Source organism: Phascolarctos cinereus, unplaced genomic scaffold (genome assembly GCF_003287225.1).
Source record: "Phascolarctos cinereus isolate Bilbo 61053 unplaced genomic scaffold, phaCin_HiC Scaffold_2;HRSCAF=192, whole genome shotgun sequence".
Lineage (NCBI taxonomy): Eukaryota > Metazoa > Chordata > Mammalia > Diprotodontia > Phascolarctidae > Phascolarctos > Phascolarctos cinereus.
The window spans coordinates 267,527,547-267,553,349 of NW_027555625.1; the positions used below are offsets into that span (position 1 = coordinate 267,527,547).

Sequence of the window (25,803 nt, forward strand, 5' to 3'; positions counted from 1 at the left end):
GGCCCAGATCAGATTTTTGAGTTCTGCATACCAGATACCACTCAAGTCAATCTAAAGAAGTGGCCCATGGACTTCTTGCCACCTGCCAGTGAAACAAGGAATACACTTCCCAAGTGACTTAGTAACTCTTTTGTTTCCCTTCAGAAACTACTCTAATCCTGAAGGAGATGGTGCCCTCTTAGCTCCTACCAAAAGAGAATCACACACAGGTCCACAAAGCACCAGGGTGGGAGTGAAAGAAATGTTTTTAAAATTTTTTTTATTTGACTTCAGTCAACACACTCCATCTACCATACAAAAGGTAAAAGCTGCAAATCAGAGTCAGAGGCAGTTCATGGATATGTAAACAAACAAAAATCAAGAGAAATGACACCTTTATGAGATCAGAGAGGGAAGCAAAGGGGGATGGAATCAAGCACAAGATTACATTCAATATTACATTCAATGATTGTGTGAGAGTGACAACAAAGAGCACGTCTGAGGAATGGAGATTAAGGGAAGACTGCCTCCACCTGCAAAGTATACTGCTCTCCCAGGGGACTGGTTCTTCAAGCTAATGTCCACAGAGGCAACTTTACAATCAAAAGAGCTATGAATTGCTGGAATGGTCAGGGTTCTTATCTTCTAGAAGTCTGGGCAAGATGGGTGGCTCAGAGAAGTAACAGGCAAATAATAAAATCTACCAGGAAGGCAAATGTATACATTTTATAAAATCTCATTTCAATCTTTCTAATCTCCTTAAAATTCGACTCGGGACCCTTCTCCCAAAAAAGATAGTTCTTGAGATTTTAAGAAATCTCAAACATCCAAAAATCAACTTTTTAAAGCTTCTCAATTCAAGGGACAATTCAACTTTTCTCCCCCCTTTTAAGGCAATTTTCAAAAAGTCCTGCTCAGGCCCAATGCTGTAATCACTGTGAGTATTGTGAGTCTGCAGAGCTAAGATAGAAACTCTTGAAAAGGAGGATAATTTAGAGAAATGCTAACATAACTTATCTACACTGGCCAACTGTGTTGGCTGGAATACCAAATACAGCTCTCTAAACTTAGACTACATTGAAAGAGTATTTGCTTTGCTCACTGGTTGAATAAAAAGTTCTGGGAAATACATCTGTTTAAAAGCTTCCCAAGAAAAACAAGGATAGAGGGAAACTTGTCATTTACCTATCATCTTTTCTTGCATACATTGGCCCTGTGCCCCACCCAACCCCAGTGCTTGACCAATCATAGTAAAAGTGCTGGTCGGACAGAGTGCTGAGGGATGTGACACAGAGAGCAAGGACCAGAGCACAAAAGCCCTAGGTTTGGTAGTGATGACTTGACTTCCCCAGGAGGGAATCAACTGTCAGGTGCTGGGAAAGGAGTTTCTAGGAGTTAAAAATGCAGCTCCTTCTGCTTTGAGGGGATTGGCCTCTACAGCACTTCAAGACACCAAAGGGCTTTTTGCCCACTCTTTCCAGGGGGAGTTTCAGCAGTCTCTGGTGGTGGAGATGGCATAACATCATAATCTTTAGTGAGGGAAATGATGGTGAAACAAGGCTCTTGAAATGATGTTTGAATTCTTCAGAGAAGTATGGTTGGCAGGTGAAGGAAGAGTGGCTGCATTTTTTGGTACTGGTTAAACTCTACCCATTGGCTAACATTATGAATTTCATCCAAATACCGCGCCCCTATTCCTCACGCTGGCAGACATTCACCTGCCTCGGCACAGACAAAGCTAGTGGGCTGGCTTTGGTGGTTAGGAGGAGCTGGAACACTAAGGTCAATACGATGAGTACAAGTGGGCTTGTGCCATTTGAAAGGGAATAAAACTCTGCAGATCAAGGTCCAAGTCCATCAGCTAAGGAACATTCCAAGCAACACACCCAATAAATGCGCAAGGGATCTTTCTAGGTGAATGCTAGGAGGCTATGGACCTTCAACTCAACACCCACACAATATAATAAAGCATAGAAAAAAGACTGTCCTCAGGGCTGCTTCCTTCTTGCTGGAAGGAGAGGACAGAGTGTTGCTATATATTTGGCAAACTCTAAATAACCTTTTTTACTCTGGTCAGCAGACCAAAGATCTATGGCATAATAAAGATGGTTGTATCTAGAATCAGAACATCTAAATTGAAGTCTCAGCTCTGCCACCAAGTGGCTGTACAACTCTGAGCCAAGTCACTTCACTTCTTGGGCCTCAGTTTCCTTGGCTATTAAATGAAAGAGCTGGATTCAATGATCTCTTGTCTCTTTCCAGCTCTAGCTTTCTGTAACTCTTCTTATCTCCCTCTACTCTCTTCTCCCAGGTTCCCTCTATGCAGTTTTTTGTCACCCTCTCAGCCACTTGTGTTTCCAAGCTCTTCTGAAACTATTTCTGTGGGTGAGATAGGAAAGGAGCCCAAAGACCAGGGAAAGAAGAAACAGCCCATCAGATTTCTGATGCAGCTGTGTCCTTCGCCCATGCTCACTGGGCTGCATGACCCCTTCCTCCCTTCCCAGGACACCCCACCCAACATTTTATACATGGTTAGGAAGCATCCTTCATTCCCAACAGAGGAGCTCTGGCCCACAAGTGAAAGTCCTAGAAAACTGCCCAGGGCCCTGAGAGGTTTAGTGCCTCACCCAGGGCCATACCCACACAGCAGGACGGCAACCCCAGTTTTTCTGACTATGAGGCTGGCTCTCTCCACTCTACTATACTGTTTCTCATTCTTATTTTACCACAGTTAATTGTCACTACTCTTATTTCTGTCTGGGCCAGTACAGATTCCTGGGAACCTGAGAGGACCTGAAGTTCCCTCATGACAGACTAAACCTGCGTTTGCTCCTTCCTCCCTAGCCTGCAGCACCTTAGTAATGGAAGCAGCAGCAATCCCAGTCTGGACTTGGCCCAGATTTCCCAGGAGCCTCTGTACTGAGCTCCCAATACTCATTCACTTTCCCCGCCCCTCCTTAAACTCACTCATTCTCTCTCATACTCTCTCTCTCTCTCTCTCTCTCTCACAGCAGCAGAGGACCCTTTTTAATCCCATGGCCCCACATCCCTAAAGAAATCAGGCTCTGGACTCAGCAAACCTGCTTCTTGGTCTCGGTGTCCCAGAGCCAGTGATTCCACATCAAATGATGTCTCTGAAGCAACCTAAGGGGCTGCTAAATGTTAGCACTCCACCTCCACCACCCTTTCCCCCCTCCCCCTTGGGTCTTTTCCTTTCTTCTCGCTGTCCCATGTGACTCTCCTTCCTGCTCTCACCCCTCATTCTACTTCACAGCCTTCCTCCCTCCATCACTTTCACACCATCACACCTAATGGCACATGCCAGAGCACTGCATCCTCTCAGATTTGGCCGATGGCAGAGCCAGTCTGAAGGGGGTGGAGCAGAGAGCCTTCATCATTCTCAGCCTCCCAAGCTCACTTGTCCCTAGCCTCCCTGCCTCACGTCACAAGGCACATCATCCCAGCTGCACGTCTAAGCCCACCCAGTGATGCACAGACACCTGTGCTGACCTTTACTGCCAACCTCACAAGCAAGGCATTGCCAGCTGGTTCCTGAGGAGAGACATGTTAGCTTCCTGGCCAGGGAACTGCCACTTTATGACATATAGGGACAAACAGGAGGGGAGGAAAGGGGTATCACAAATTGGTCCTTCTGAACTGAGATCTGAGGCCTGGAATTCCAATGCAAGGGAAAAGAGAAAGCAATCGACTGGTCCAAGACACTGGCTCGCCAGATCCCTCCACGGAGGACGAGCAGAAGGACCAAGTGAAGCCAGGGGCTGGGCTAAGCCGCAGCTACTCATGTCACTCAGGAGAGAGCAAGCACCCATTGCCATAAGGGAGAATGACAGAGGAGAAGAGTCAGCCCTCCTCAGGGCAGTGTGGTGGTTAATGAAGCTCCCCCAGGGGTCCATTTTCATGGGGCAACATCCCGTTCATCTCACGGACAGGCTCCGTTCCCAGGTAACCCAACAAGATCTCACTGCGTCGGCGAGACAATTGAAGGATGTCCTCTGATAGCGACTGCACAGTGGTGTAGCGCACGTTGTCCAGGTCAAACATGTCCTTCAGGTAGTATACAATCTGATGCTAGGGAAGGAAGGAAAGGGGCTGTGAATTTCCGTTTCCCCACAATCTGACTCCCACCAACAGACCCAGTCCTCCAACAATAACAGCATATTCACATAGCCCTTCAAAGGATTGCAAAACACTTATCCTGTAACACCCCAGTAAAGCAGGTACTATAATATCATCGTCCCCATTGTGTGACAAGGAAGCTGAGCTCTGGGAGGTTCGGGACTCGCAGAGATAGGTCAGTATCTGAGGCGGGCTTTGGAGCAGGGTCATCACCCATCCTAGGCCACCCCTGCTCTCAGTGAGGCTGGCCACCTCACCGTCCCGGCAGCCCATCGGGCTCACTCCTGTCTCCGGGCCGCTGCTCATGCTCCTCATTCTGGCTGGATAATGCCATTGCTGACTATCCCCAATCTGATGCTGGGCCATCATTTCATTTCTTGGGGTTTCAGTTTCTTCAACTATAAAATGTGAGAACTGGACAGAGTATTTCTAAAGTACTTCTCTAAGTTTAAAAGGTCTGATTCCTCCTTGCTCTTACTGTCCTATCCAGATCCTACTCATCCTTCAAGGCCCAGCTCAAATCCCAGTGCCTACATTAAACCCTCCCTGCCTTCCAGTGATCTCCCCCTCTTCTGCCCTCTTGGGCTGTTTGTCCCACCCAACCTAGTTCTTGGTTATATTTTGTCTTGTATGGTTTGCTAATGTTTTCTATCAACTAGGGTGTAAGCTCCTAAAAGGCAGAGACCAGATCAAATTTGTATGCTTTAAAGTGTTTAGCACAAGGCTGGACATGTGAGAAGGTTGTCAAGAAATATGGATTATTCCTCTTTTCCTTAGCTAGAGTAGGAGAGGAAGGAAGAAAGACCCTATCTCCATTACAGGAATATAGCATTTAGAGCTACAGGGTGCCTGTCTATCAGCATGACTAACCCTGAGAGCAGCAGAGCAACCAATGTACATTACTCTCAAAAGAGGAGCAAACGATCAGCACAGCTCCTTATCCCCTTTTTGGAAGCTTCCGGAGGCAGCTGCCATCCTACCATCAGCCCTCCCTGTCTGGAACAACTTGGTTATAAAAGTATCACCAAGGGAGAAAGAAAATATCCAGTTTGATTTCTTCATAGGGAACCCTAGACAGATGGGAGTGGGAGAGGAAAGGAAATGGAGCCAAGAGCCCTCCCATTTACCAATAACCTGCAACAAGAACACAGCTCCCTCCCTAGCCAAACAGAAACTTATAAATTCATCTTACCTTGAAAAAAGTGCAGACTTCAGCCAGCTGTGGCTTGGGTCCTAGGAAGCCAAAGGCAAGAACGGGGCTAACATGCTCCGATACGGAGTAGAAATGGGAGATGAAGCCATCAGGCACCTGCATTCAGAGAAGGGAGATGACATCAGGTGGGCCACTCAAAGAGCCAGTCAGAAGCCATTCACTGCTCTGTAGCCAGCTACCTCCTGGTTCCAAATCAAGCTACTAGCCCATTTATGAACCAGCTGAATAGTCCAGAAAGGCAAAGGGTGCCACAAACCAAAGTAGTAATAAGTGGTCACCTGCCTGGAACAAGTGAAAACAGTCTAGAGTGGCATTGCTTTCCCTGGGAAAGAGGAAGCAATGACCCATGAATTATGTATGTCATGTATCTCCCCCTTAACCCCCTTTGTGTTTAGTGTCCCCCAAAGGAATGTAAGCTCCTAGAGAATAGGGATCACTTTGCTTTGTCTGTATCTCCAGCACTCAGCACAAAGGGAATCACCCTACACCCAGATGGAGGGCCTTCACTCACACTGAGAACGCTGCCAGGAATGCCTCAATTCATTGTCCAAAATCTAACCATCCTTCAGGGCCCAGCTCAAGTCCTGAAGCCTCCCTGACTACAGCTGCCCTCAATAATCTCCCCCTTCTCTCTGCTCCTACAGCATTTACTGTCTATACCACACACATGATTGTATACTGCCCTCTACTGTTCTTGAATTAGCATCTCCTCTTACAGACTGTAAACATCTTGAAGGCAAAGACTAACTCTTCTACTTCTCTTTCAGAAGCACTCACTGAGATCCTGGGCACAGAGTAAATATTCAGTGCAAGCTTGTGGTTTAATCTGAATCTCTTGTGAAGAAATGGTGTATTGGGGCCAATGTGCTCACTGGACCTTACTCACCATCAGAAGCCTCCTCTTGGCTTTCAGAACCGACCAGCAGGCAGTGGCCAGAGCCTAGATAAGATAAAAATTGCCACACTCAGGGTAGCCTCAGCCTATCCCCACCATACCCCACCCCTACAAAGAGACAAACTACCTCCACTGGGATCATAGACCTAGAAGCTGGAAAGGCCCTCAGAGGCCATGCATCTCCAACCTCCTTTTACAGATGAGGACATTCAATGCTAGGCCCAATGTCATCCAAGCAGTAGGTATTGGAGGACCAACTCCAGTACCAGCACTCTTTCCATTATACCAGGCTTCCACCTCAGTTAAGCGGAAGGCTCAGGAGTTGACCCCAATGTTTAGCAGTTTTTGAGTTTCCCTGCATCTCTCTCAATTTCCTCTCTCTGGCTGCCAGCCCTTTACATTCTCTCCAAGTCCTTATCTGTTCCTTCTAGACAGCATTACTCCAGGACTCCAGCTACAATGAAGGAGATAGTAAGAGAAGTATCCTGTGTCTCTAGGATCCAAGTAGCAGGTTAAGTCTCACGTGTGAGGAAGCTAGTCGAAACTGGAGGTAAGGGTAAGGGAGGGGAACACAGACAAGAGCTGCAGGGAGACTTACCGTTTCCTTGAAGCTGTCGGAGAGCCAGCGATTTCGCAAGACAGCAAGCACAGAGGAGGGGGGGTTCTCCAGGTCCTCAAAGGCATCCATGAGTATGAAATCCAGCACGATGTCAAAGAAACTCATGCATACCACCTGGCAGGAAGGAGCCAGGCAATGAGGGGGCTGGGACTGCCTAAGGACCCTCTTGATCCTTTCTCCCCTGGAGAAAGTGACATTTCAGTTCAGGAGAGATAACAGAGATAATATTACAAGCTTCAGGGATCTCAGAGTTCATTGAGTCCAAACCTCCTCATTTTACAGATGGAGAAACTGAGGCTCACAGATAATTAATGGCAGAATCAAGACCAGAACCCAGTTCTCCTAATTCCTAGTACAGCATTATACTACTTTTCATAAAGAGATCCCTCCTGCCAGAGCTGGTCAGCTTCAGAAGCAGGCCTACTTTTGTTTTAAAAGTCAAGATGACCCTCTCCAAGGGTCATCTGGAAGGAATGGTCTGATTTCTCCTGACTGAGACAGACCTGGGATTATAAACGTATGGCTCCCCATAAACTACCACAACTCCTACAGTATCTATTTCTGGGAAGAAGCCCTGACAGAGTTGTCCATGCTGCCCTGGCCCCCTGCCAGCTTGGGAAGATAAGAGGATACCTGAAAGAGCCCCAACGAGAAGGGTCAAAACCATCCCACCCCAACTTCTCAGGGCTATTGAGAGGCAACCCAACTATAATCCTGTGATCCTATGATTCACTGAGCCCAGCCCTAAGGGCTCACCAACAAGCCATCAGCTTCATGTTTGGGGCCCTGGATGGTGAAGGAACCCCAGGCATGTTGTGCCCCAATTCCTGAAGGCCCTGAGTGGTAGGGGCCATGGGAGCCCAGTCTTGGGGATCCTCAGCTTCCATTCCTGTAGCCAGGGACCTCAGACTGGACCTTGGGGACAGAGAAAGGACCCCTTTCTCCTCCCCTGCCACCCTAATTCAATCCCACCCATTTTGGAGGCCTCTTAGTCCCCTGGCAGCAGTGGGGCCTATGGGAAGCTCCTGGAAATTGAAAGGAATCAAGTATTACCCAACATTCTCCCTCCCCACTAAGGGGTTCTGGGAAATGGGACAAGACTCTAAGAAGGTAGATGCTAACAATACACTAGGACTGTCACAAAGTCATGCAAGTGCCCCGGCATCTGAGGTCAACTCACCCCCCGCCCCTCCAACTCCAGCTGTGTGGTGGGCCAGGTCTCTGGTCTCAGGGCATAATTCAACATCTCCTCATAGCTCTCCAAGAAGCCCTTTGGATTCTAAAAAGGGAAAAGGAACATGAGTTCATCTTGCTAGCAGGGAAGACTTCAGGGTCCTCCCCTGGAGATAAGAAGTACGGTGAGCAGCAAAGGCCAAAACGCTGAGTGGCATTCCCTAGGAGCAGGTACAAGCAACCTCCCGGGGAAGCAAAGTGAGAATGGAAGGAATGGCAAGAGCCACTAGGACATTAGTTATGGTTGTTAGTGGCCCAGCCAGGAGTAGAATTTGGGCTTTGTGACTCCCAGGAAGAGGCTGAAGAAGCAAGATCCTCCAGAGTCTAAAAACTTGGAGGGCAGCCACGATGTTCAAAGCCCACAAGTCACCCTGCCCACCCAGCACCCAACAACAGATCAGCATTCTACCTTTTCAGCTTTGGTCATCAGGCCCGTCACCATTTGTTTCCCAACCTCCCCAAAGAACAGCTGGTTACTTTCATCTTGCAGAAGTCCCTAAGGAGTGAAGAGTGGAGGGATTCAATGGAATGATATTATCCAAGAACTCCTAAAGGCATTCTCTACTTCCTACTCCCTCTCCGGCCTGCTCTGCCTCTACCACACTGGCTGGCTGGTCCCCTGGAACACTCTACCCTGAGTTCAACTCAGTGACTGAGGACTCTGCCTGAAACTAACACATCAAGGAAAAGGCCAGAGAAGCGCTCCCTTTCCGGCCTACAGGATCTCTGCATTGGCTGCTTGGCCGCCAGACCAGTATACCCACCCACCAATACCCCTCCATGTTTGGTCTCCCCCAAGATAACACCAGCTCCTTAAGAGGAGGGAGCACCTTGTTTTGTCAGGATCATGAGAATTCAAAGCACCAGCCCTGGCACATAAATAGGGCCGTCATTAAGCACTCCCCATCTATGCATCTATTTGAACAATATACCAGATGCTAGGTCCTTGGGTCCATATACTCCAATGGACAGACTGGGAGAATGCTCCCACTGGAGAAATGGGCAAAGGTAATGAAAAAGCTGGGGCCAAAGCAAGTCCTGTGGGCAGCAAAGTTATTTGAATAGTGGATGGTGATGACCCCACACAAAGTGAAAGGGTAACTTGGGACACAAGGAAAAAGTACCTCATCCTGTTCCGTCCCGCCGCCGCCCCCCACCCCCACCCCAGCCCACGCAACACCATTTCCTAGTTTCCTAGGCTCCCACCCACCTGGAAGGCCTGCCGGACACAGTGTAGTTTAGCTAAGAAGTCCTGATCACTGTAGCAACCCAGAAGTCCTGTCCTAGAGAAGAAAACAAAGAGGACGACAACATCAGTCTCCAAGCCAGAGAAGGCAATTGGCTGGGACTATTAGGTGTTAGGAGCCTTGGAGATTCTCATCCTGGCTCTACTGCTGCCAGACCTTTTGACCTTGGACAGGCAGCTTCCCCTCTGAAGCGCAGCTTCCCCAACTGAGGAGGGGGCAGGCTTGGGAACTCTGAGCTTTCTTTCAGGGCAATGATTACAATTGTGAGTCAGCCAGGACAGGGCATCTTCTTGGTCTTCTCTGGTCTGTGGATGGACTGAATGGATGTATGAATGACTTGAGACTGTCCCTGAACACAGGCCACACTCCTAAAATGAGATCTCTTTGAAAGGAAAAATATTTATATGTATATATGTATGTATGTATATAAATGTATACACATGTATAGATAAATAGACCTGTGATTTCACTGGTATAATGAAAACCTGGAAAAGAAAACTCCCTCTTCCAATGCAGGTCAGAGCCTTCCCCGCAATCTATAGACTTAGAGAGATGCCTAGAGGCTCAATGACTTCTCAGGGTCACACAGGATGTGTCAGAGGTGAGACATGAACCCAGGTCTTCCTTTCCTCTCTAGCTACTGTGCCAAGCTTCCTGAAAAATAATTACTAAAAATGACAATATTTTATAATACATTTTACTATGAGCCCCCACTGAGTTCTCCAACACCTCATCAGGTCAACATAACCCCAAAGTCCACCGGTATGACCACAGAGGTACAAGCTGTAGCCAACCCTCCACTAAGCGGCCAGGAAGCCATCTGGCCCAGAAGCACCAAATTGTAGAGCTGGAAGGGATCTCGATGGAATCTGGACCAATCTGTACCTGAAAGGAAACCCACTCCTGCTAACATACCAGACAAGTACCCATCCATTTTTTGTTTAAAGAACTGTAATGGGAAGGGCAGCTAGGTGGCCCAGTGGATAGAGCACTGGCCCTGGAGTCAGGAGGAACTGAGTTCAAATTCGGCCTTAGACCAAATACTTGACACTTACTAGCTGTGTGACCCTGCGCAAGCCACTTAACCCCAATTGCCTAAAAAAAAATTCTAATAGGGGAGAGCTCACCTCTTAAGATGGCACTTCTGCACAACTGCTAGCAAGTTTTTCCTGATATCAAGCCTAAACTTGTTTCTTTTTGCAACTTCTACCTGTTGCTCCTGAACCTGCCCTTTGAGGTCCAAAAGAACACAACCAAACCCACTTCTTCCACTTGACGGTCCCTCAAATACTTGAAAATGGCTCTACTTTGCATCTAGCAATTCAACCACTTCCAAACCCATCTGACTGTACTACTATCTAGTCCATATTTCTTCACCTTGTCTAGGTGTCTAAGAATCGCACGAGGCACTGGACCAAGTGCTTTGCTAGATAAGGTAAGCTATACCTACAACATTCTTTTGGTCTTCTGGTTTAGCGGTCCAGCAAAGACTATACGTGAAAGCCAGATGATTTCACTGGGAATGGTTGATCATTGCTGAAGCCAGACTGAGTCTTGTAATCCCTCCTTTCCTTTCTAGATGATCACCAATCATCTCACTGATTTTCAGCCATGGTCATCCACTAAATCACAAAGAGTCTGTGACCTGCATTGGCTGAAAGGATATTCATATCCATGCTGATGAAATCCTTGATTTATTTGTGGTGAATATTTTTTAAATGTTTTTTAATTCAAATTTGTTTTATTCAATAATGGTGCCACAAAAAATGATAAATATAAAATATTACAATGAAATGTCAAAAGACCTTAATGAGGTGATGTGAAGGGAAATCAGCAGAACCAGAACTATTGCTAACCTACAGAATGAAAAAAGAAAGAAGGAAAATAGGGCCAAAGGTATAGGCCTAGAAGGGAAAACAGTATAAGAGCATTTTATTTGCTTCTTTACTGTGTATTAATTCATTTATTTCTGCCTTGTTAAAGACTAAGCAGTTCGGGTATCTTACTCCCCCCCCCTTTTTGTTTATTTAACTGCTTCTGTTGATAGAAAAATTTATAATAAAAGTAATGTTTAGATGTTTTATCCCTTTCATCTCTTCAAGAACAATGGTAAAAAAATGAACAAAGGCACTACCACAGAGTAAAGACGAGGTTATATGAAAAAAGATGAAGAGAAAAAGAGAAAGGACTTGAACCATAAACTTAGTTAGAATAACCATGAATTCCTGCCACAAAAATCTGGTTCTGTTTACAAAGCAATGCACAGAACCCCGGAAAACTCCTGTAGAGAACACTAGGTTCATGCAATGGCCTACAAGCCTCTCCTTCAATGATCCAAAAGTGCTATTTCTGTCCTGACCAGGAATTCATATTTAAAAAGGAGTTTACACAGCACATGTATGTAATTCTTTTCCCAAATTAAAACCTTCTGCACACACTCAATGTGTCATCTATTAGTCTTTATGGATCCAACTAAATCAGATTTTTTCCCCTTCTCTTTCCTTTTCTTTCTCTTTTTTTTCCCACTGCGTTCTTATTCATCAGTTTCATCAGCTTCAAACTCTACACCCTGACCCCTTCAGTCACCCATTGCAGCAATCTTATTTCAACAGATCAGAGGGGTGGGAAAGCCACTTAATCTTCCTCCTCCTCAGTTTTCTAGTTTGTAAAACGAGGAAGTCTGACTAGATGATACATCTAAGGATGCTCTGAATCTTGTGACCCGGTGAAATTGGAGAGGCAGCACGGCGTGGTGGATGGAGTAACAGGCTTATAGTCAAGAAAGCCTGGGTTTGGATCCCACAACTGACACTTGACGTGGGCCCGTGGGCAAGTTCCTCAGCCTCTGAGGTTCAGTTTCCTTTTCCGTAAAAGGAGTGCCTAATCTCATAAGGCTGCTGGTTGGTTGTTAGGCTCAAAAGGAATACTTGTGAAGTGTTCAGTCTTCTAGCTACCCTGAGGCTCATGAGACTATCAGGCTCCTGGAGAGCAGAGATGACTCCATTTTTGCTAATACTTAGCAGGGTCTCATCACTGTTGGAGGTACTGAAGACAAATGCCTGAAATAAGTTCCCAAACCTGTCCCCATCCCAGTTTCCATTTTCCATCAACTGGGAAGTGTGCCAGTTGGGAAGCTAGGCCTCTTACCGGAGTGTCCGACAGAGAACCTTCCCCTCTTTCACCAGTTGCAAGGCCTCCTCATATGCTGCAGCTGGCCTGGAGAGCTGAAAAGGCAGATCTCCTACCTGCAGGGAGTCAAACAGCTTCGGGAGGTAAAAAGACAAAGGAGAAAAATTCAGGATTGATCATTCCCCCAAAAAATTACTATTTGCACCTATTATATGACTAGCCCTAGTCTGGGAAGGATGGGAAATACAAAAGAGCCCTGCTCGGATGACTGATCAAATTGGTCTTATGTTTGTGACAGGATGGTTTTCTTTTTTAAATAAAACCAGTTACACTTGGTTTTTTCCCCCCAGTTATATTTGTTAACATAAATCTAGATACAAACAATTAGAGAAAGGAATCACTTAAAATAACCAATCATTATGTCAAATGAACACATACCACTGCCAAATTCCCAAGCTCTTTCCCATAGTAGGAGGAGCACCAGACTGAGAATCAGACTATAAACTGTTAATGTTATTGTTTTTTTCCACTTAACAGTATTTTATTTTTGACCAATTTCATGTAAAGATAGTTTTCAATATTCACTTTTATAAGATTTTGAGTCAGGATATAAATTGTAATCTTGGTTCTTCGACTGACTCACTGTGTGATCTTGTGTAAATCCCTTTCCCTGTCTGGGTCTCAGTTTCCTCATCTGTAACATGATCGAGTCAGACATACCAGAAGATGCCCCAGCCACCATTCTTAACCCTATTCTAGCTGAAAAGCATCAACAGTGGGAAAAGATACCCCCAGCCCATACCCTAGCTTCTCCTATATTGGGCAATGCCCTCAAGTCACCTCTGCAGCAGAGAAGAAAGAATCTTCAGAGGAAAGACTGCCCTCATCATCTTCCTGAAGCCTCAGTGAACCTTCTGTCAGAGGCAACATGAGTGTCCTCTCTAGAGAAAAGGGTGAGAGATGAAATCAGCCAAAGTTTCTTGGATTCAGGAACTTTTCTTCATGATCACTTAAAGAACCACCACAATGTATATATTTCATCTTGTCTTAACTTCACACAAGTTTCCCCCCAGTATAATATACCAAGGGGAAAGGAAATGCTTTGTTTTTGTCTCCTTGCCTTGTATAGAATAAGTGCTTAATAAATGCAATAATGCAAATATGATGTATATGAAATAGTTTATAACCTTTAAAGCCCTATATAAACGCAGGCTATTATTATTCATTCCATCAGGCCAAAAAGATAATATAAGTCAGCACAGGCTCTAGCTGCACATAGTCTGGCTGCCAAAGAGAAAGAGAGAAAGAAAGGAAGGAAAGAAGGGAGGCAGGGAGGAAGAGAAAAAGGAAGGAGAAAGAAGGAAGGAAGGAAGGAAAAAGAGAAAGGAAGAAAAGGAGAAAGTGAAAATAATAAAAAAACAGATAGAAGCTCCAAATGGCCATAATACCACCACCAACAGACCCTTTTAGCCAACACTGAAGGAGCTCTATATCAAGTCTCCAGGGAAGAAATGGGGACGGTGAGTGTCAGAGCAAGACCACTCAGCCCAAGACTTTCAGTGCTTTAATGAATAGGAGTTGGCTTCTAGTTCTGATTCGTTTATTATCTACCTATGGGATTTTGGCCAAGTTCCTTCCCTTCTCTGGGACTCAGTTTCCACCCCTGTAAAAAGAGCAGCTTAGTTCTCATCTCAAGGTCCCTTCCAGTGCTAACATTCTATGCTTCATACTACCCCCTGAAAAGACAATTTGGAGATCAGAGAGAAAGAATGATTATGGGAGCAATAGGCCCAAGTAGAGTGGAGGAAAAGGATCAAGAACACAAGGTCTGTTCACAAATCACCAAACCTTGCCCAATTACCCCTTACCCAAAGATCTCTACTCCAACTCACCTAGGTCCAAGAGCATACTATCTGATGGAAATGTGGAGCCAAACTCCTCCTGGAGGTGGTATGCCCGGTGTAGTAGAGATTCTAGCTTTTCAGCAAACTCTTTTTTCTGGGACTCTGGCTTTAAACAAAAACAATCCAACATTAACTTGTTCCCCATCAGGCACCCAGGACCAGGGTACAATGGAGAGGAAGACCGTCTTAAGTTTCCTCACCCACCTAAAGTTCCAGAAATACCAAGGGGAAGCTAAAAGAAGCAACATTCCAAGATGTCCTGGGCTTTCAGCAGTGGACTCCAAGGATTGTGGGAAGGGTGATTTTCACTACTGGAGCAGGGATAGATTCAGGCAATGCAGCCTATCTGAAACATGCCTCCCTGGCACGTTGCATCAAGGGCGACCTAACTGAAAATTCCGGCCAGTGCTTCCTCTGCAGAGATAATTTATCTGCCATAAAGAGTCAGGAGTGAGTCGATCATAAAGCTCTTGGTTTCAACCATAGCTTCTCAGATTTAAGCCAAGTGGTTTGATAACCTTTTCAGTTCAAAGTGGGATTTAGAAAGGATGAGGAAGAGTTCACTAGGCTTGGTCCCACACAAGCCCCTAAGAGTTGATGCAGCCATAGAGGGGTTGCAGAGGCTGGCAACCCTGGCCTCAGCTTTCTGTATTTGTAAATGACCAGGATGTAGATTAAAGGCCTCATAAGTGATACTGCCTAGGAAAAGGGAAACAAATGCAAAGGATAAGGTGGGTACAAAACCACAGACTGGGAGACAATGAGCAGGCCTGTAGCAAGACATGTCAAACTGATTTGCAGAAGAGAGCTCTGTAGAAGTTTGCTAGGTTAAGGTGTTTTACATTTTTCATATTTGAAATTTCTAAATTTAGTACCATCTTTTCTTGTCTCCCAATTACAATCTTACATTTAATGCAAACGTTATAATGTTGCATTTACTCCCCAGTGTTATGGAGAGGAATATTATAAAATAAACAGCAAAACTTTTCAACTTATGCAAAATTCTGCAAATTTCTTGGTGAATAGAAGGATTCTCGGGCTTTAAAAACTCCTGGCTTGGAACCCCATGATAATGAGGCCAAGGTCATGGAATCTCTCTCAATCAGATCAGATATTTTGCTGTTCCATAGTCACAGATCGACCCCAAACCAGCTGCTCACAGATGTGTCTTTGATCACAAGTAGACCCAGTGAAAGAACAGATGGACAAGCACCAATCTAGTTGTGGTCCAGAAGAAGCAAAACAAAGTACATACCCAGTGGCTACTGAGTCAGTTGTATCCTTGTCACACACAAAGACAACTTAGTCATTTCTGCCTACCGCTCAATATTTGAGAGATAGAAAGAGCTCTTCCAGTTCCTATCATCACCATAGGCTCTCCCCCTCTCTGAGGGTAAAAACAGCACCTACCTCTGAGAGCACCTCAGAGATGGTCTCTGGACTCTTGAGATTGTCCCAGAGTGTGGGGGTGCTAGTACTGTCTCCCCTCTGTCCAATACTCAAGGCCTGCTCCCATTTCTGCAATGCTTCCTCAAACAGCTCCATTCCTGTGGGAACAAGAGGAAGTAGTTGCTTTACCCTCCGCTCACAGACCAACTGGACCCAGGGAAACGCTACTCACTTCAACAACTCCACTGGGGGTCAAGATGAGGATCTTCCCTCCTCTTCTGGTCTCCAACAAACTAATCCCCACTGATTCTTCGGAACAATAAATCCAGATAAATGTTTCCAAAAGACAATGTTACAGATTGTTCCTGGCTTTGCATCTAATATGGTCCCGGAAATGTCATTTTTAGGTGGAACCTAATCTTAAAAATCTATTTCTAACTCCATATCCATTGTTGCCTTATTCCCTTCTATCCTGACATTGGTAGGAAATATAGTATGGGGGCAGCTAGGTGGCAGAGTGGATAGAGCACTGGCCCTGAAGTCAGGACCAGCTGAGTTCAAATCCAGCCTCAGACCAAACACTTGGCACTTACTAGCTGTGTGACCCTGGGCAAGTCACTTAAACCCAATTGTCTTTTAAAAAAAAAAAAAGGAAGAAAATATGGAACGAAAGGTATGGGTACAGAGAAGTGAACTCCAGGTCTGTATTATAAGGTACTAAATGAGCCTAACAACAAAAAAAACGAGGAGCATTTGCACCATCAGGGGGAAGAGCCCACTGGTTTGGAGAATGACCTCACTTCTCTTTCCCACAAAAGAATGGGAAGGTCTCCAGTCAAAGATAAGTACCACCAGGGATATCACCAAATCCAAGGATGGGAGAGGAGCTACCACCCAGAAAGACATGATAGGGCCTCAAGACAAGTTGTAGGGGGAGGGGAGGGAGAGAAGACCGAGAGGAAAAGTTTATTCCATACCTTGAATGTAGAGGTTCTCTGCATTTGCATCACCAGCAGCCCCTGACTCTTCAGTTACTCTAGTATCCCAGGGCCCTGAGGATGCAGCTGTTGGGCTAGAGGAGTTCACTGCCACCATCTAATCTCCAATAAGCGGAAGAAAATCCAAAAGTAGAACACTCAGTCTAAAGACCTAAAACCTTCTAGGCCTTTTAAGGTAAGGATCTGACCCAGATCCATGACTTCCACCCAACAAATACCTGTACCCAAAGTACAGCAGGGTTTTGTTTTATGATACTCTCAACTGTTAGAGAACAAAAGTCTGCACATTTTTAAAAGCTTCCAGACAAGGTGTTAGTATCATCCAACATACGCACAGTTAACACATGGCCCATCTTCAACACAACGCAGATCACCAGAACCCAACTTCTTATCACCTGCTTCCCAAATAGTGTTAGAGAAGTAAAAAGAGCTAGGCTGGATACTCTACGAGGTGTTGGTAAATTCTTCATTCTGATGTTCAAGGTCCTCCACAATCTGGCCACTACCTATCCATGGACTCTGCCACAGTAACACTCGTCTTTCACTCTTGTGTCTGTGCCTTTGCTTATGCTTTTTCCTCCAAACAGCTTACGTCTCCCCTTCTCCTCTTTCCTCCTTGGAAGTCCAGCTGAAGTCTCACCTTTACTACCTTCCCTGGCAATCACAATCCACTCCATTCTCTGTAATTCCACAGTTTGAACTACACTGACAGAACCTAGTTTAACATCTGACTGGTCTCTATTTCCCCATCTAGATTGTAAACTATAAGGAACTTCTCCCGTTCTTTTATTTTTCACAGTGACTAACATGGGTCTGAACATACAAGCTTGTTTTAATTAAAAGGCCAAAGAGATCAATGCCATTCAGCCACCACCTCTGGTCAGCCTGACTCAGTCCAAAGCCAAGGCAGTACCCCTGGGCCGCACCACTATGTCACTTAGCTTCCTGATCTCAAATGCCCATGTACGCCCGAGATGGAGCTAGAATGTTCAAGAGGAGTCCTCACCGAGGCCAGGCTGTGAGACGAGCTTGAGTGTTTGCTGGGTTCAATAGAGGAAATACCACTCAGGGTGTCATTGCTCTTGCTGCTGGGACTCTGGACCCTTCGGCTGGAACAGCCTGTGTAATACAAAATGGCAGGAAAAGTTGACACCAGAAATTGAAAATCTCCCTATTCTTCCCTTCTTTCTCCCCCAGCCCCACTACCCTTTCAATCTTTTTATGTCTGCCCAGTTAATCTTCCTTTATGGACTGAGCTGGCCATGTTACTTCTCTACTCAAAAATCTTCAGTGACTCCCTACTGCCTCCTAAGTTTAAATGCATGTGCTTGACATCTGAGCCCCCACAATTTACCTTTCTAGTCTTCTATGACTTCCTTCCATGTGATACTATATGCTCTCAGGGGTAGGGAACCTGTGGCCTTGAGGCCACATGTGGCCTTCTAGGTCCTTGGGTGTGGCCCTTTGACTGAATCCAAACTTCACAGAACAAATCCCCTTAATAAAAGGAGATAAAAGTCCAAGTTTTACAGAACAAATCCTTTTCTATCTCCAGGCAGCCCAGATATTTGAAACCCAGCCATGGTTATTTCTTTCAAGCTCTACCTCAACCCAGTTGGACATTTGCCACACAGACCACAACCTTTCTTGGGGTGCCAGGGTACCTTGGCTTCCAGCACCCAAAACCAACCTTTCTTCACCGATGGAACCCTTCTGGCCATGAAGATTGGAATAGGAACAGTTCCAGGCTTCCCACCTCCTTTCTCAGGGGCAATCTGTTTCTTCCGTTGCCGACGCCGCTTCAGTTGATGGGCAGCCAAAGCCAAGGCCACTGTCCCTAGTGCTGTAGCAAAGAGCACCTTTCGCAGGCCCGGAGATAGTCGTAGCTGAGAAAATGCTGACTGCCCCCAGAAGTAGGGAAGAAAGAGTTCAATGAAAAACTCCACCAGGACTACATCTTCCCAGACAGGGATCTGAACTATCAGAGGAACTACTCTCCCAACCCTTAATCCCACTATTGAACGGCATCCACTTCTAGAAAGGAACTCAACAATCTCTCTAGAAGTAAATATCATTCAATTTTAGAATTATGTTGAAGATTCTTATAAATGCTAACTAATTAACAAGAAGAGGAATTCAGGAAGTCAAAATGGTACTAGACAGGATCTCATTCATAGGGTTGGGCTAGAATTCTTCCATCTTCATTAACTAATATCAAAAATGCCAACGCTTCATATTTTGATTAGCATTTCACTCTTTTCAAAATGTTTTCACAATTCACTTGATCCTCACTATATTGTAATGGAGTTAGCAAGGCAAATATTATCCCTATTTAATTGAGGAGAAAACTGAGGCTTAAAGCGACCTTTTCTAAATCACACACGTGCTAAGTAGCAGAGCTAGAAACTATCCAAGGCTCTCAAATCTTAATCCACTGTTCTTTCCATTGCCACAGAAGCTTTGCTAGGCAGGAGTTATCAGAGTTTAGTAGCTAGGGTCAGAAAAACCCAAGTTCGAATCCTGCCTAAGATACTTAACAACCTGTGTGGCCCTGGGCAAATCACTTAACCACTCCACGCCTCAGTTTTCCTCATCTGTAAAATAAGAGAGTTGGACTTGATGGCCTCTCAGGTCCCTTCCCTTCCAATTCTTTTTTTTTTCCAGTTCTTTATAATCCTATTTGCTACCTCCATACTAAGACAGACTTACGAGGGAAGAAGATGGCTCTGGTCCTCTGTGCCTACTGCTCATGGAATATTGGGAGCTAAACATAGTAGAAAAAAGAAACATCAGAAACTTTGCTTCTTACCTGTCCAAAGGTCGTGTAGAGAAACACGGGTATCTCTGCCACCGTCATGGCCAAAGCTTGGATCATGGACATGCCTTCAGTTCTTCGGAAAGCCATCCCGGGTGAGAGCTGCAGCTGAGAGTGCCCCAGAGTGGGAACCCCAAGTCCCACAATGGGAAAGGCTTGGAAGAATGCTTCAACTCGCTGCCCACAGGGCCACAGTCACACTCTCATTACTAAAGGGAGACTCCAATGCCAATGTGCCTTTGCAGAGCTACAAGGACAATGTAAGAGTCAGGACAAGTCACCTGAAGTTCTACTAACACAGAAAGAATTTTCTCTCTTGGGATCAAACACCGAACAGCCTTGGCACTACCACCACTAGCACAAGGGCTACATGTACAGCACTCTGTGCCAGGGAGAAAGCTAAGGAAGTAACCCCTCTAGACATATTTCCTGATTTCCAAAAAGTTCTCAGAATCTCCCTAGCTCCAAGCAAGGGAAGCATTCTTTGATACATCTATCTAATACAAAACACTAGGCTGGAAGAACTACGGGGCTAAGGCAAAGAGAACATTTGTAAATCCCCAAACTGTGCTTCATGGGAGAAAAGAGTGTTTGTCCTAGATAGAGAAGGCCCCTGGGAGGGAGGGAATGATGTGGGAGGAAGGGCCTAAGCCAGATGAGACCAGACCAGGGAGAACTGTGATCTGCAAACCTAAAAGCCAACTGCATGGTAAGGACTCCTATAAGATGCAGGGCCTCCTGAGACACTGACCTGTAAGCTATACCATGGTGCTTGTTTAACATCGGATTTTCAATATACCAAGTCTGGATCCACAGAGATCTTATACTACCTCTTAGAAAGCTACTTATATTACCCCCTCCCCACCAAGGACTTCTTAAATATATAGAGACCTTTGATCACAAGGAACAACCTCCCTCTAGCAGAGCAGGCATAATAAACACCAGGATAGGGGCCTGTGCTCAGGCTGGTGACCAAATGTTACCATCAAGGGAAAATAATGACTTATCTCAGGTGAATGGGAGATAAATGTTAGTGATTGGGCTCTCGGAAATAATGACCCAGTCATTTTGTCAGTTAGTCAACAAGATTTATTAATTGTTTATTCCATTCAAGGCACTGTGCTATAAGCACTAAAAAACTGCTGGCATTTTATCACATGACTATTTTAGGAACCAGCCCAACGGCTAACCTTGATAATTCCAACTTATACAACAATTAAGGTCTACAAAAGAACTTTCTCCACAAAGAACAAATTGATGTTATTATTCAGATGAGGAGGCCCCAAGAGGCTTAGTGACTTGCCCAGGGCCACTTAGCTAGGCACTGTCAGGGTCAAGGTTCAAGGGTCTCTCTTGACTTGAAGTCTATCACTCCATCAAAGGGCTGAGACAGGGAGTAGAATCACATAGTGTAATGGATCACTTGGTGTCAAGAACCCTGGGATTCGGATTCCATCTCTGACATTTACCAGCTGAGTGACCATGGGCAAGTCATTTAACCTGAGTTTCAGTCTCCACATCTGTAAAATGGGGATAAAAATACTTGTAAATACCTACCTTGAAGGCTTACTATGAATCTCAATTCCAAGTGAGAAAACATATATAATGTAGGAGGCACGGTGGTGCAATGGAGAGAGCATGGGCTCTGGAGTCAAAAGACTTGAGTTCAAATTTTACCTCTGAAACCTACTATTTATGTTACCTTGGGCAAGTTAAAAATTCTTGAACCAAAGTTTATCTGTAAAATGAAAAGATTAGACTAGATAGCCTCTTAGGTCTCTTCCAACTCTAGATCCACCCCCATGACATCTTATAAAATTAGGTTATTATTCTTTCCACTATTCGACACTGGCTCTCAAAGTTAAAGGTGCCAGACAACTGAATGTGTCTGGCTCCTGTATAGACAATGTATGAATGAGTACAAAAATAGCTCAGGGAAAAGCAAATATTTTACCTGAATTATCTGGAAAATTGCAAAACCTGGAAAATAGCTTTAAATCTAGAGATGTAGCTGAGAAATCTAATTCAATCCCCTCATTTTACATATGACAAAACTGAGGCCCAGAAAGGTTAAGTGATTTGTCAAGGTCAAATGTTTAGAAAGTAACATCAGGGATTTGAACCAGACTACAAATCTAATACTCTTCTAATAGAGGTTATAGACGGAGATGGATAACCTCTAGAAGGCCCTTCCTTATCTGAGTATATAATTATAAAAACAAGGTACTTAAGACCTGAGTTGTTATTCCCATGACTGCTGAGGCAATTTGGACTAAAAGAGCCACTAAAAGCATCCATGGGACTATTTCAGGTCAGCACCAGAAGAAGAGGTCACTAAATTCCCACAGAGGTTCCAGATCCTTCTTCCAATAGCCCAGCCTCCCCCTATCCCCACCCCCAAACAAAAAAAAATCACAGCTCTCAACTCTTGGAGGACCACTGGATCCTGAGTGGTCATCTAAGGCCAAAACTGGTATATCATCTGTCAGGTGACAAGAGTGTTAAGCTGTAGACTGTGTAAAAGGGAAAACTAGACAAGTAAAGGGAAACAGCTGCTTTTTCGCCCTGAATGTCCATAAGCAGGATCCAGGCATTAGATAGTGAATACCAGGAAGCTGGGAAAAGAGATGGCTACCTTATCACCTACCACAAGGAAATTTAGGAGCTGGACACTACTGAAAAGATTTGGAGCTAGAAAGTAATTCAGAGCCCAAGCACTTCATTGCACAGATGAGGAAACTGAGGTTGGAACTAAGATATGACTTGTGCAGGGTCACACAACTAGTAATTAGGGGATCGTGCATATGAAACCAAGTACTCTGAATCCAAATCCAAAGCCCTTTCCACTACACTACATTCATTCACTCTCAGAGTACTCCTGATTCTCTCAGAATATCCCATATCAAAGCCAGTATCTAGAGGCACAAGTACTGTACCCCAAGACTAGCATCTAGAGAGCTATAAGTTGCTCTCCAATGACTAAATTCATAGACAGCACAACCAATAGTTGGGGGATGGGCCCACCAGATCCCAAATCCTGATGCAGGATGTCTTAGTAGAGAGGTCTATAGTAACTGTCTCAGGCCAGGCACCTTTTTTCTCAGTCATCTATGACTGGAGTACTTCCTTTGCCATGACAGCCTCCCCATCCGGGTGCCATTCTGCACAGTGCCAGTCCCTCCCAGGTTATTTTTTTACTCATGCCTTGTTCCCCATCCCCATACCAGGGCACCTAACATACTCTTAGCCCATGTACCATTGCTCAAAGCCATTCATCTCAGATAGCTCTCCCCCAGATTCCTACCCCATACCTCCCCCAGCCCCATTACACTTAATTCCCCCCAACTCCAAGCTTCATCCTTCTTCCAAGAACTCTTCCCGTAACCTCCTCATCACACACCCCCCGCCCCCACCTTCCACTTAAGAGACACATCCCCGCCATTTACCTCGCAGAACGTCTGCCCCGCCCCTACTACAAACCTACCCTCCTCCTAATACTGACCTTGGGCCACGCCCCTCCCAACTCTCTCTCCCCTAGCCACCCCCAAAAGCTACTTCCCAGCACCCCTTTCCTCAATTCCTCCTGTGAGCCTCTACCTCAATCCTCCCCCACCTTGAGCCAACCCCCTCCCAAATCCTTGACCACCTCCAGTGAGCCTCCTGCCCCAGCCCTCCACGCCACCTCAGCAAGCCTCCCCACCTCCAGGGTGCCTCTCCCTCCGCCCCTAGACTCCCGCCTTAAGCTATCGTCCCCGGACCCCCGCAGAGCAGGGCTCTCCCCCGCATTCCCCCCATGCAAGCCTCCCCACCTTGAGCAGTCGTTCCCCCCGGACCCTTGAGCAGACCTCTCCCCCAGCCCTCCCCACTCCTCCTCTCCTGCAAGCTTCCCCAACTCCCGGGAGCCCCACCCCTGGGGCCTAGCCCCCCCACCTTCAGCCGCCCCCTTCCTGCCCCCCAGTGGCAGGGCAGGCAGGGCGCTCTCCCTCAGCCCCATCCCGGCCCTGGTCTCTGCTCCCAGGCCCCGGGTCCCCCCAACCTCCTGACAGGCTCGGGATCCGTCGTCCCCTCTCACCCGGACCCATGCCCGCGGCAGCTCGGTGGTTGCATCCTGCCCGGTCAGCCCCGCAGAGTCCGGCCGCTACCACGGCTCAGAATAAAAGCGGCTGCGGGGGGTGCACGGGCGCCCCAGAGACGAGCTCCCCCAGCCCTTACCGGGAGCTCCATCGCTTCAGAAGGGCAGCGTCTCCTTCCCCGGCAGCGCAGCCGAACCCTGATGCCCTGCCGACGGGGCGGGACCTGCAGCCTTAATGGACATCGACTGAGACCAATGAGAGTAGCGATTTCTCCAGTCGTGAGCCAATGAAGAGGAGGAGATTAACCGGCTTCTCTAGCCCCGCCTTCTCTCCACCCGCCCACTACCGTAGTGTGGTTGAATTGTAAGGTTTCCGCCCCCAAGGTTAAGAGGCGGGAAGCGTTTGCTGTTCTCATTTTCTATTAGCTACAGGGTATTGATTGACAAGCTAGGCGGAGAAGAGGTGGGGCTCCTCTTAAAGGGGCTACGATGGAGCCGGAGAGAACCGCGGTGTAAGTAGTCTTATCTACGTAGAAATAAGGGATTCCCCCATGTTGGCTTAGAGCTGGCGACGGAATGCTTGTTTAGAAGTCCAGAGTTGACTTGCATCGTGGGCATGGACCACGAAAGAGAAATGGAGGAGAAAAAGCAGAAAACCTTGGTTCCTATCTCAGCTCTGCAGTAACTTTCCTCTGTGACCTTGGTCAGTCTTCCCCTCTCTTAGCCTCAGTTTATTCGTCTATTAAATGGGGATAGTAACTCTGTCCTTTAACTCCTTCAAAGGGCTGCTGAGAGGATCAAATAAGATAATTTTATGAAAAGATTTTAGAAAGTATAAAGCCATGTAAAAATTAATAATGTTTGCCAGTCCAGTGTTCAAGCCCATGAGTATATATGACCTGGGAAACAGAGCTCAGGAGGTTAAGTGATTTATTTGCCCATCATAACATTGTTGAGGTTTAGGTTTAGGGGATATTTTGGGACCCCAAAATCACAACACTCTGGTCCTGCTTGAAAGAATTCAACCCAAGCCAAAGACAATGTTTATTAGGACATTAGTCATATTGGGCAGACTCTTAAGGAATCTGAGCAGTGACTAGATTTTAGAAATCTGAGCACCTTAATGGAGACAAAATGGACCTTATATACAGAAAGACCATGGGAGAGATCTAGGAGTGGTCAAGCAGTTGTCCGGGACTGTGAGGTAATAGAATGCCAGGGACCTGGACCACACTGGCCTAGGGAGAAGGAGCCTAGCTAGGATTAAGGATGGGAAGTGGCCAGGGGCCATAGGGAGGTAAGACAGTGGAGGGCTAGGCTAGGTTAAGGGTAACAGAATTGGGAGATTGGGCATAGCCAGGATGAAAGGCCAGTTGATGGGATTATAGCCTCAGGGGAACACCAGAGATTTGGCCATTTGGGAAAGTCCAGGGTTTTTCCTTTCCGGGGTCCAGATCCTAATCCCATCAACATAGCTGGCTAGAGATCAATCTGGAATTGGAACCAAGGGCCTCTGACTCCACGTCTAGGGTTGTTCCCACTACACAAATGAGGATTGTTCTGGAAGTAAGCTCCCCCAACCCAGGCAAGGCCAATAATAAGAGTAAAAGCTGATATTCCTATAGCAGCACTTCCCAATATCTCACTTAATTCCCCTCAACAGCCCTGTGTTGTAGGCAGTACAAGATTTATCATTCCGTTTGATGGGGTAGTGGGACCTGGACCCTAAAAGGAAAAGACCATGTCTTTGAAAGCAACCCAGGCCCAGAGTTTTCCCATGCATTTCAGCAGCCCAGATCACTGGTTCCTCCACCCTGAGCAACTGGCCCAGCCCGGACTATTTGCATATAGACCACTCCTTAATCCCATTAATATCACCTAATTAGCCTGCTTGATATTCTTTTCACTGTTGCCCCTGGCCCACTCACATCTATTTACCTCTCTAATCCCATGCAGATCCTTTCATTGTCCCTTTTGTATATAAGCATCAGTCTCACCCCCTATAAACCTTGGCTTCACCAGGAACACTGCGGGTCTATAGGTGTTGCAATAAAGCATGTCACTAGACTGGAAGAAGGTTTGAGTGGATGAATTCATTCCAGGCCAACGCAGCCCTGTACCCTGATGTTTCGGAGTTCTAAGCAACCCCAAACCACATCACCTTCACCAAGGG

General features: G+C 46.1%; 1 protein-coding gene across 2 annotated transcripts; it reads right to left on the reverse strand.

Annotated features, from left to right (window-relative positions):
* Positions 1-242: 242 nt before the first annotated feature.
* MIGA2 (mitoguardin 2) lies at positions 243-23,852 on the reverse strand. 2 transcript variants are annotated; one of them, XM_020965594.2, is made up of 16 exons: positions 23,771-23,852; positions 19,553-19,805; positions 18,434-18,644; positions 17,750-17,862; positions 16,723-16,840; positions 15,767-15,903; positions 14,345-14,462; positions 13,293-13,393; positions 12,471-12,586; positions 9,287-9,359; positions 8,486-8,572; positions 8,024-8,122; positions 6,823-6,957; positions 6,216-6,269; positions 5,309-5,425; positions 243-4,068 (listed from the first exon to the last, which is right to left on the reverse strand). In XM_020965594.2, exons 2-16 carry the CDS (start codon positions 19,646-19,648, stop codon positions 3,868-3,870), a joined length of 1,776 nt encoding a protein of 591 aa, XP_020821253.1. In that variant the 5' UTR covers positions 19,649-19,805; positions 23,771-23,852; the 3' UTR covers positions 243-3,867. The 2 variants fall into 2 exon arrangements, with proteins under 2 accessions (XP_020821253.1, XP_020821254.1); XM_020965595.2 differs by lacking the exon at positions 23,771-23,852 and adding an exon at positions 23,631-23,764.
* Positions 23,853-25,803: the final 1,951 nt, after the last annotated feature.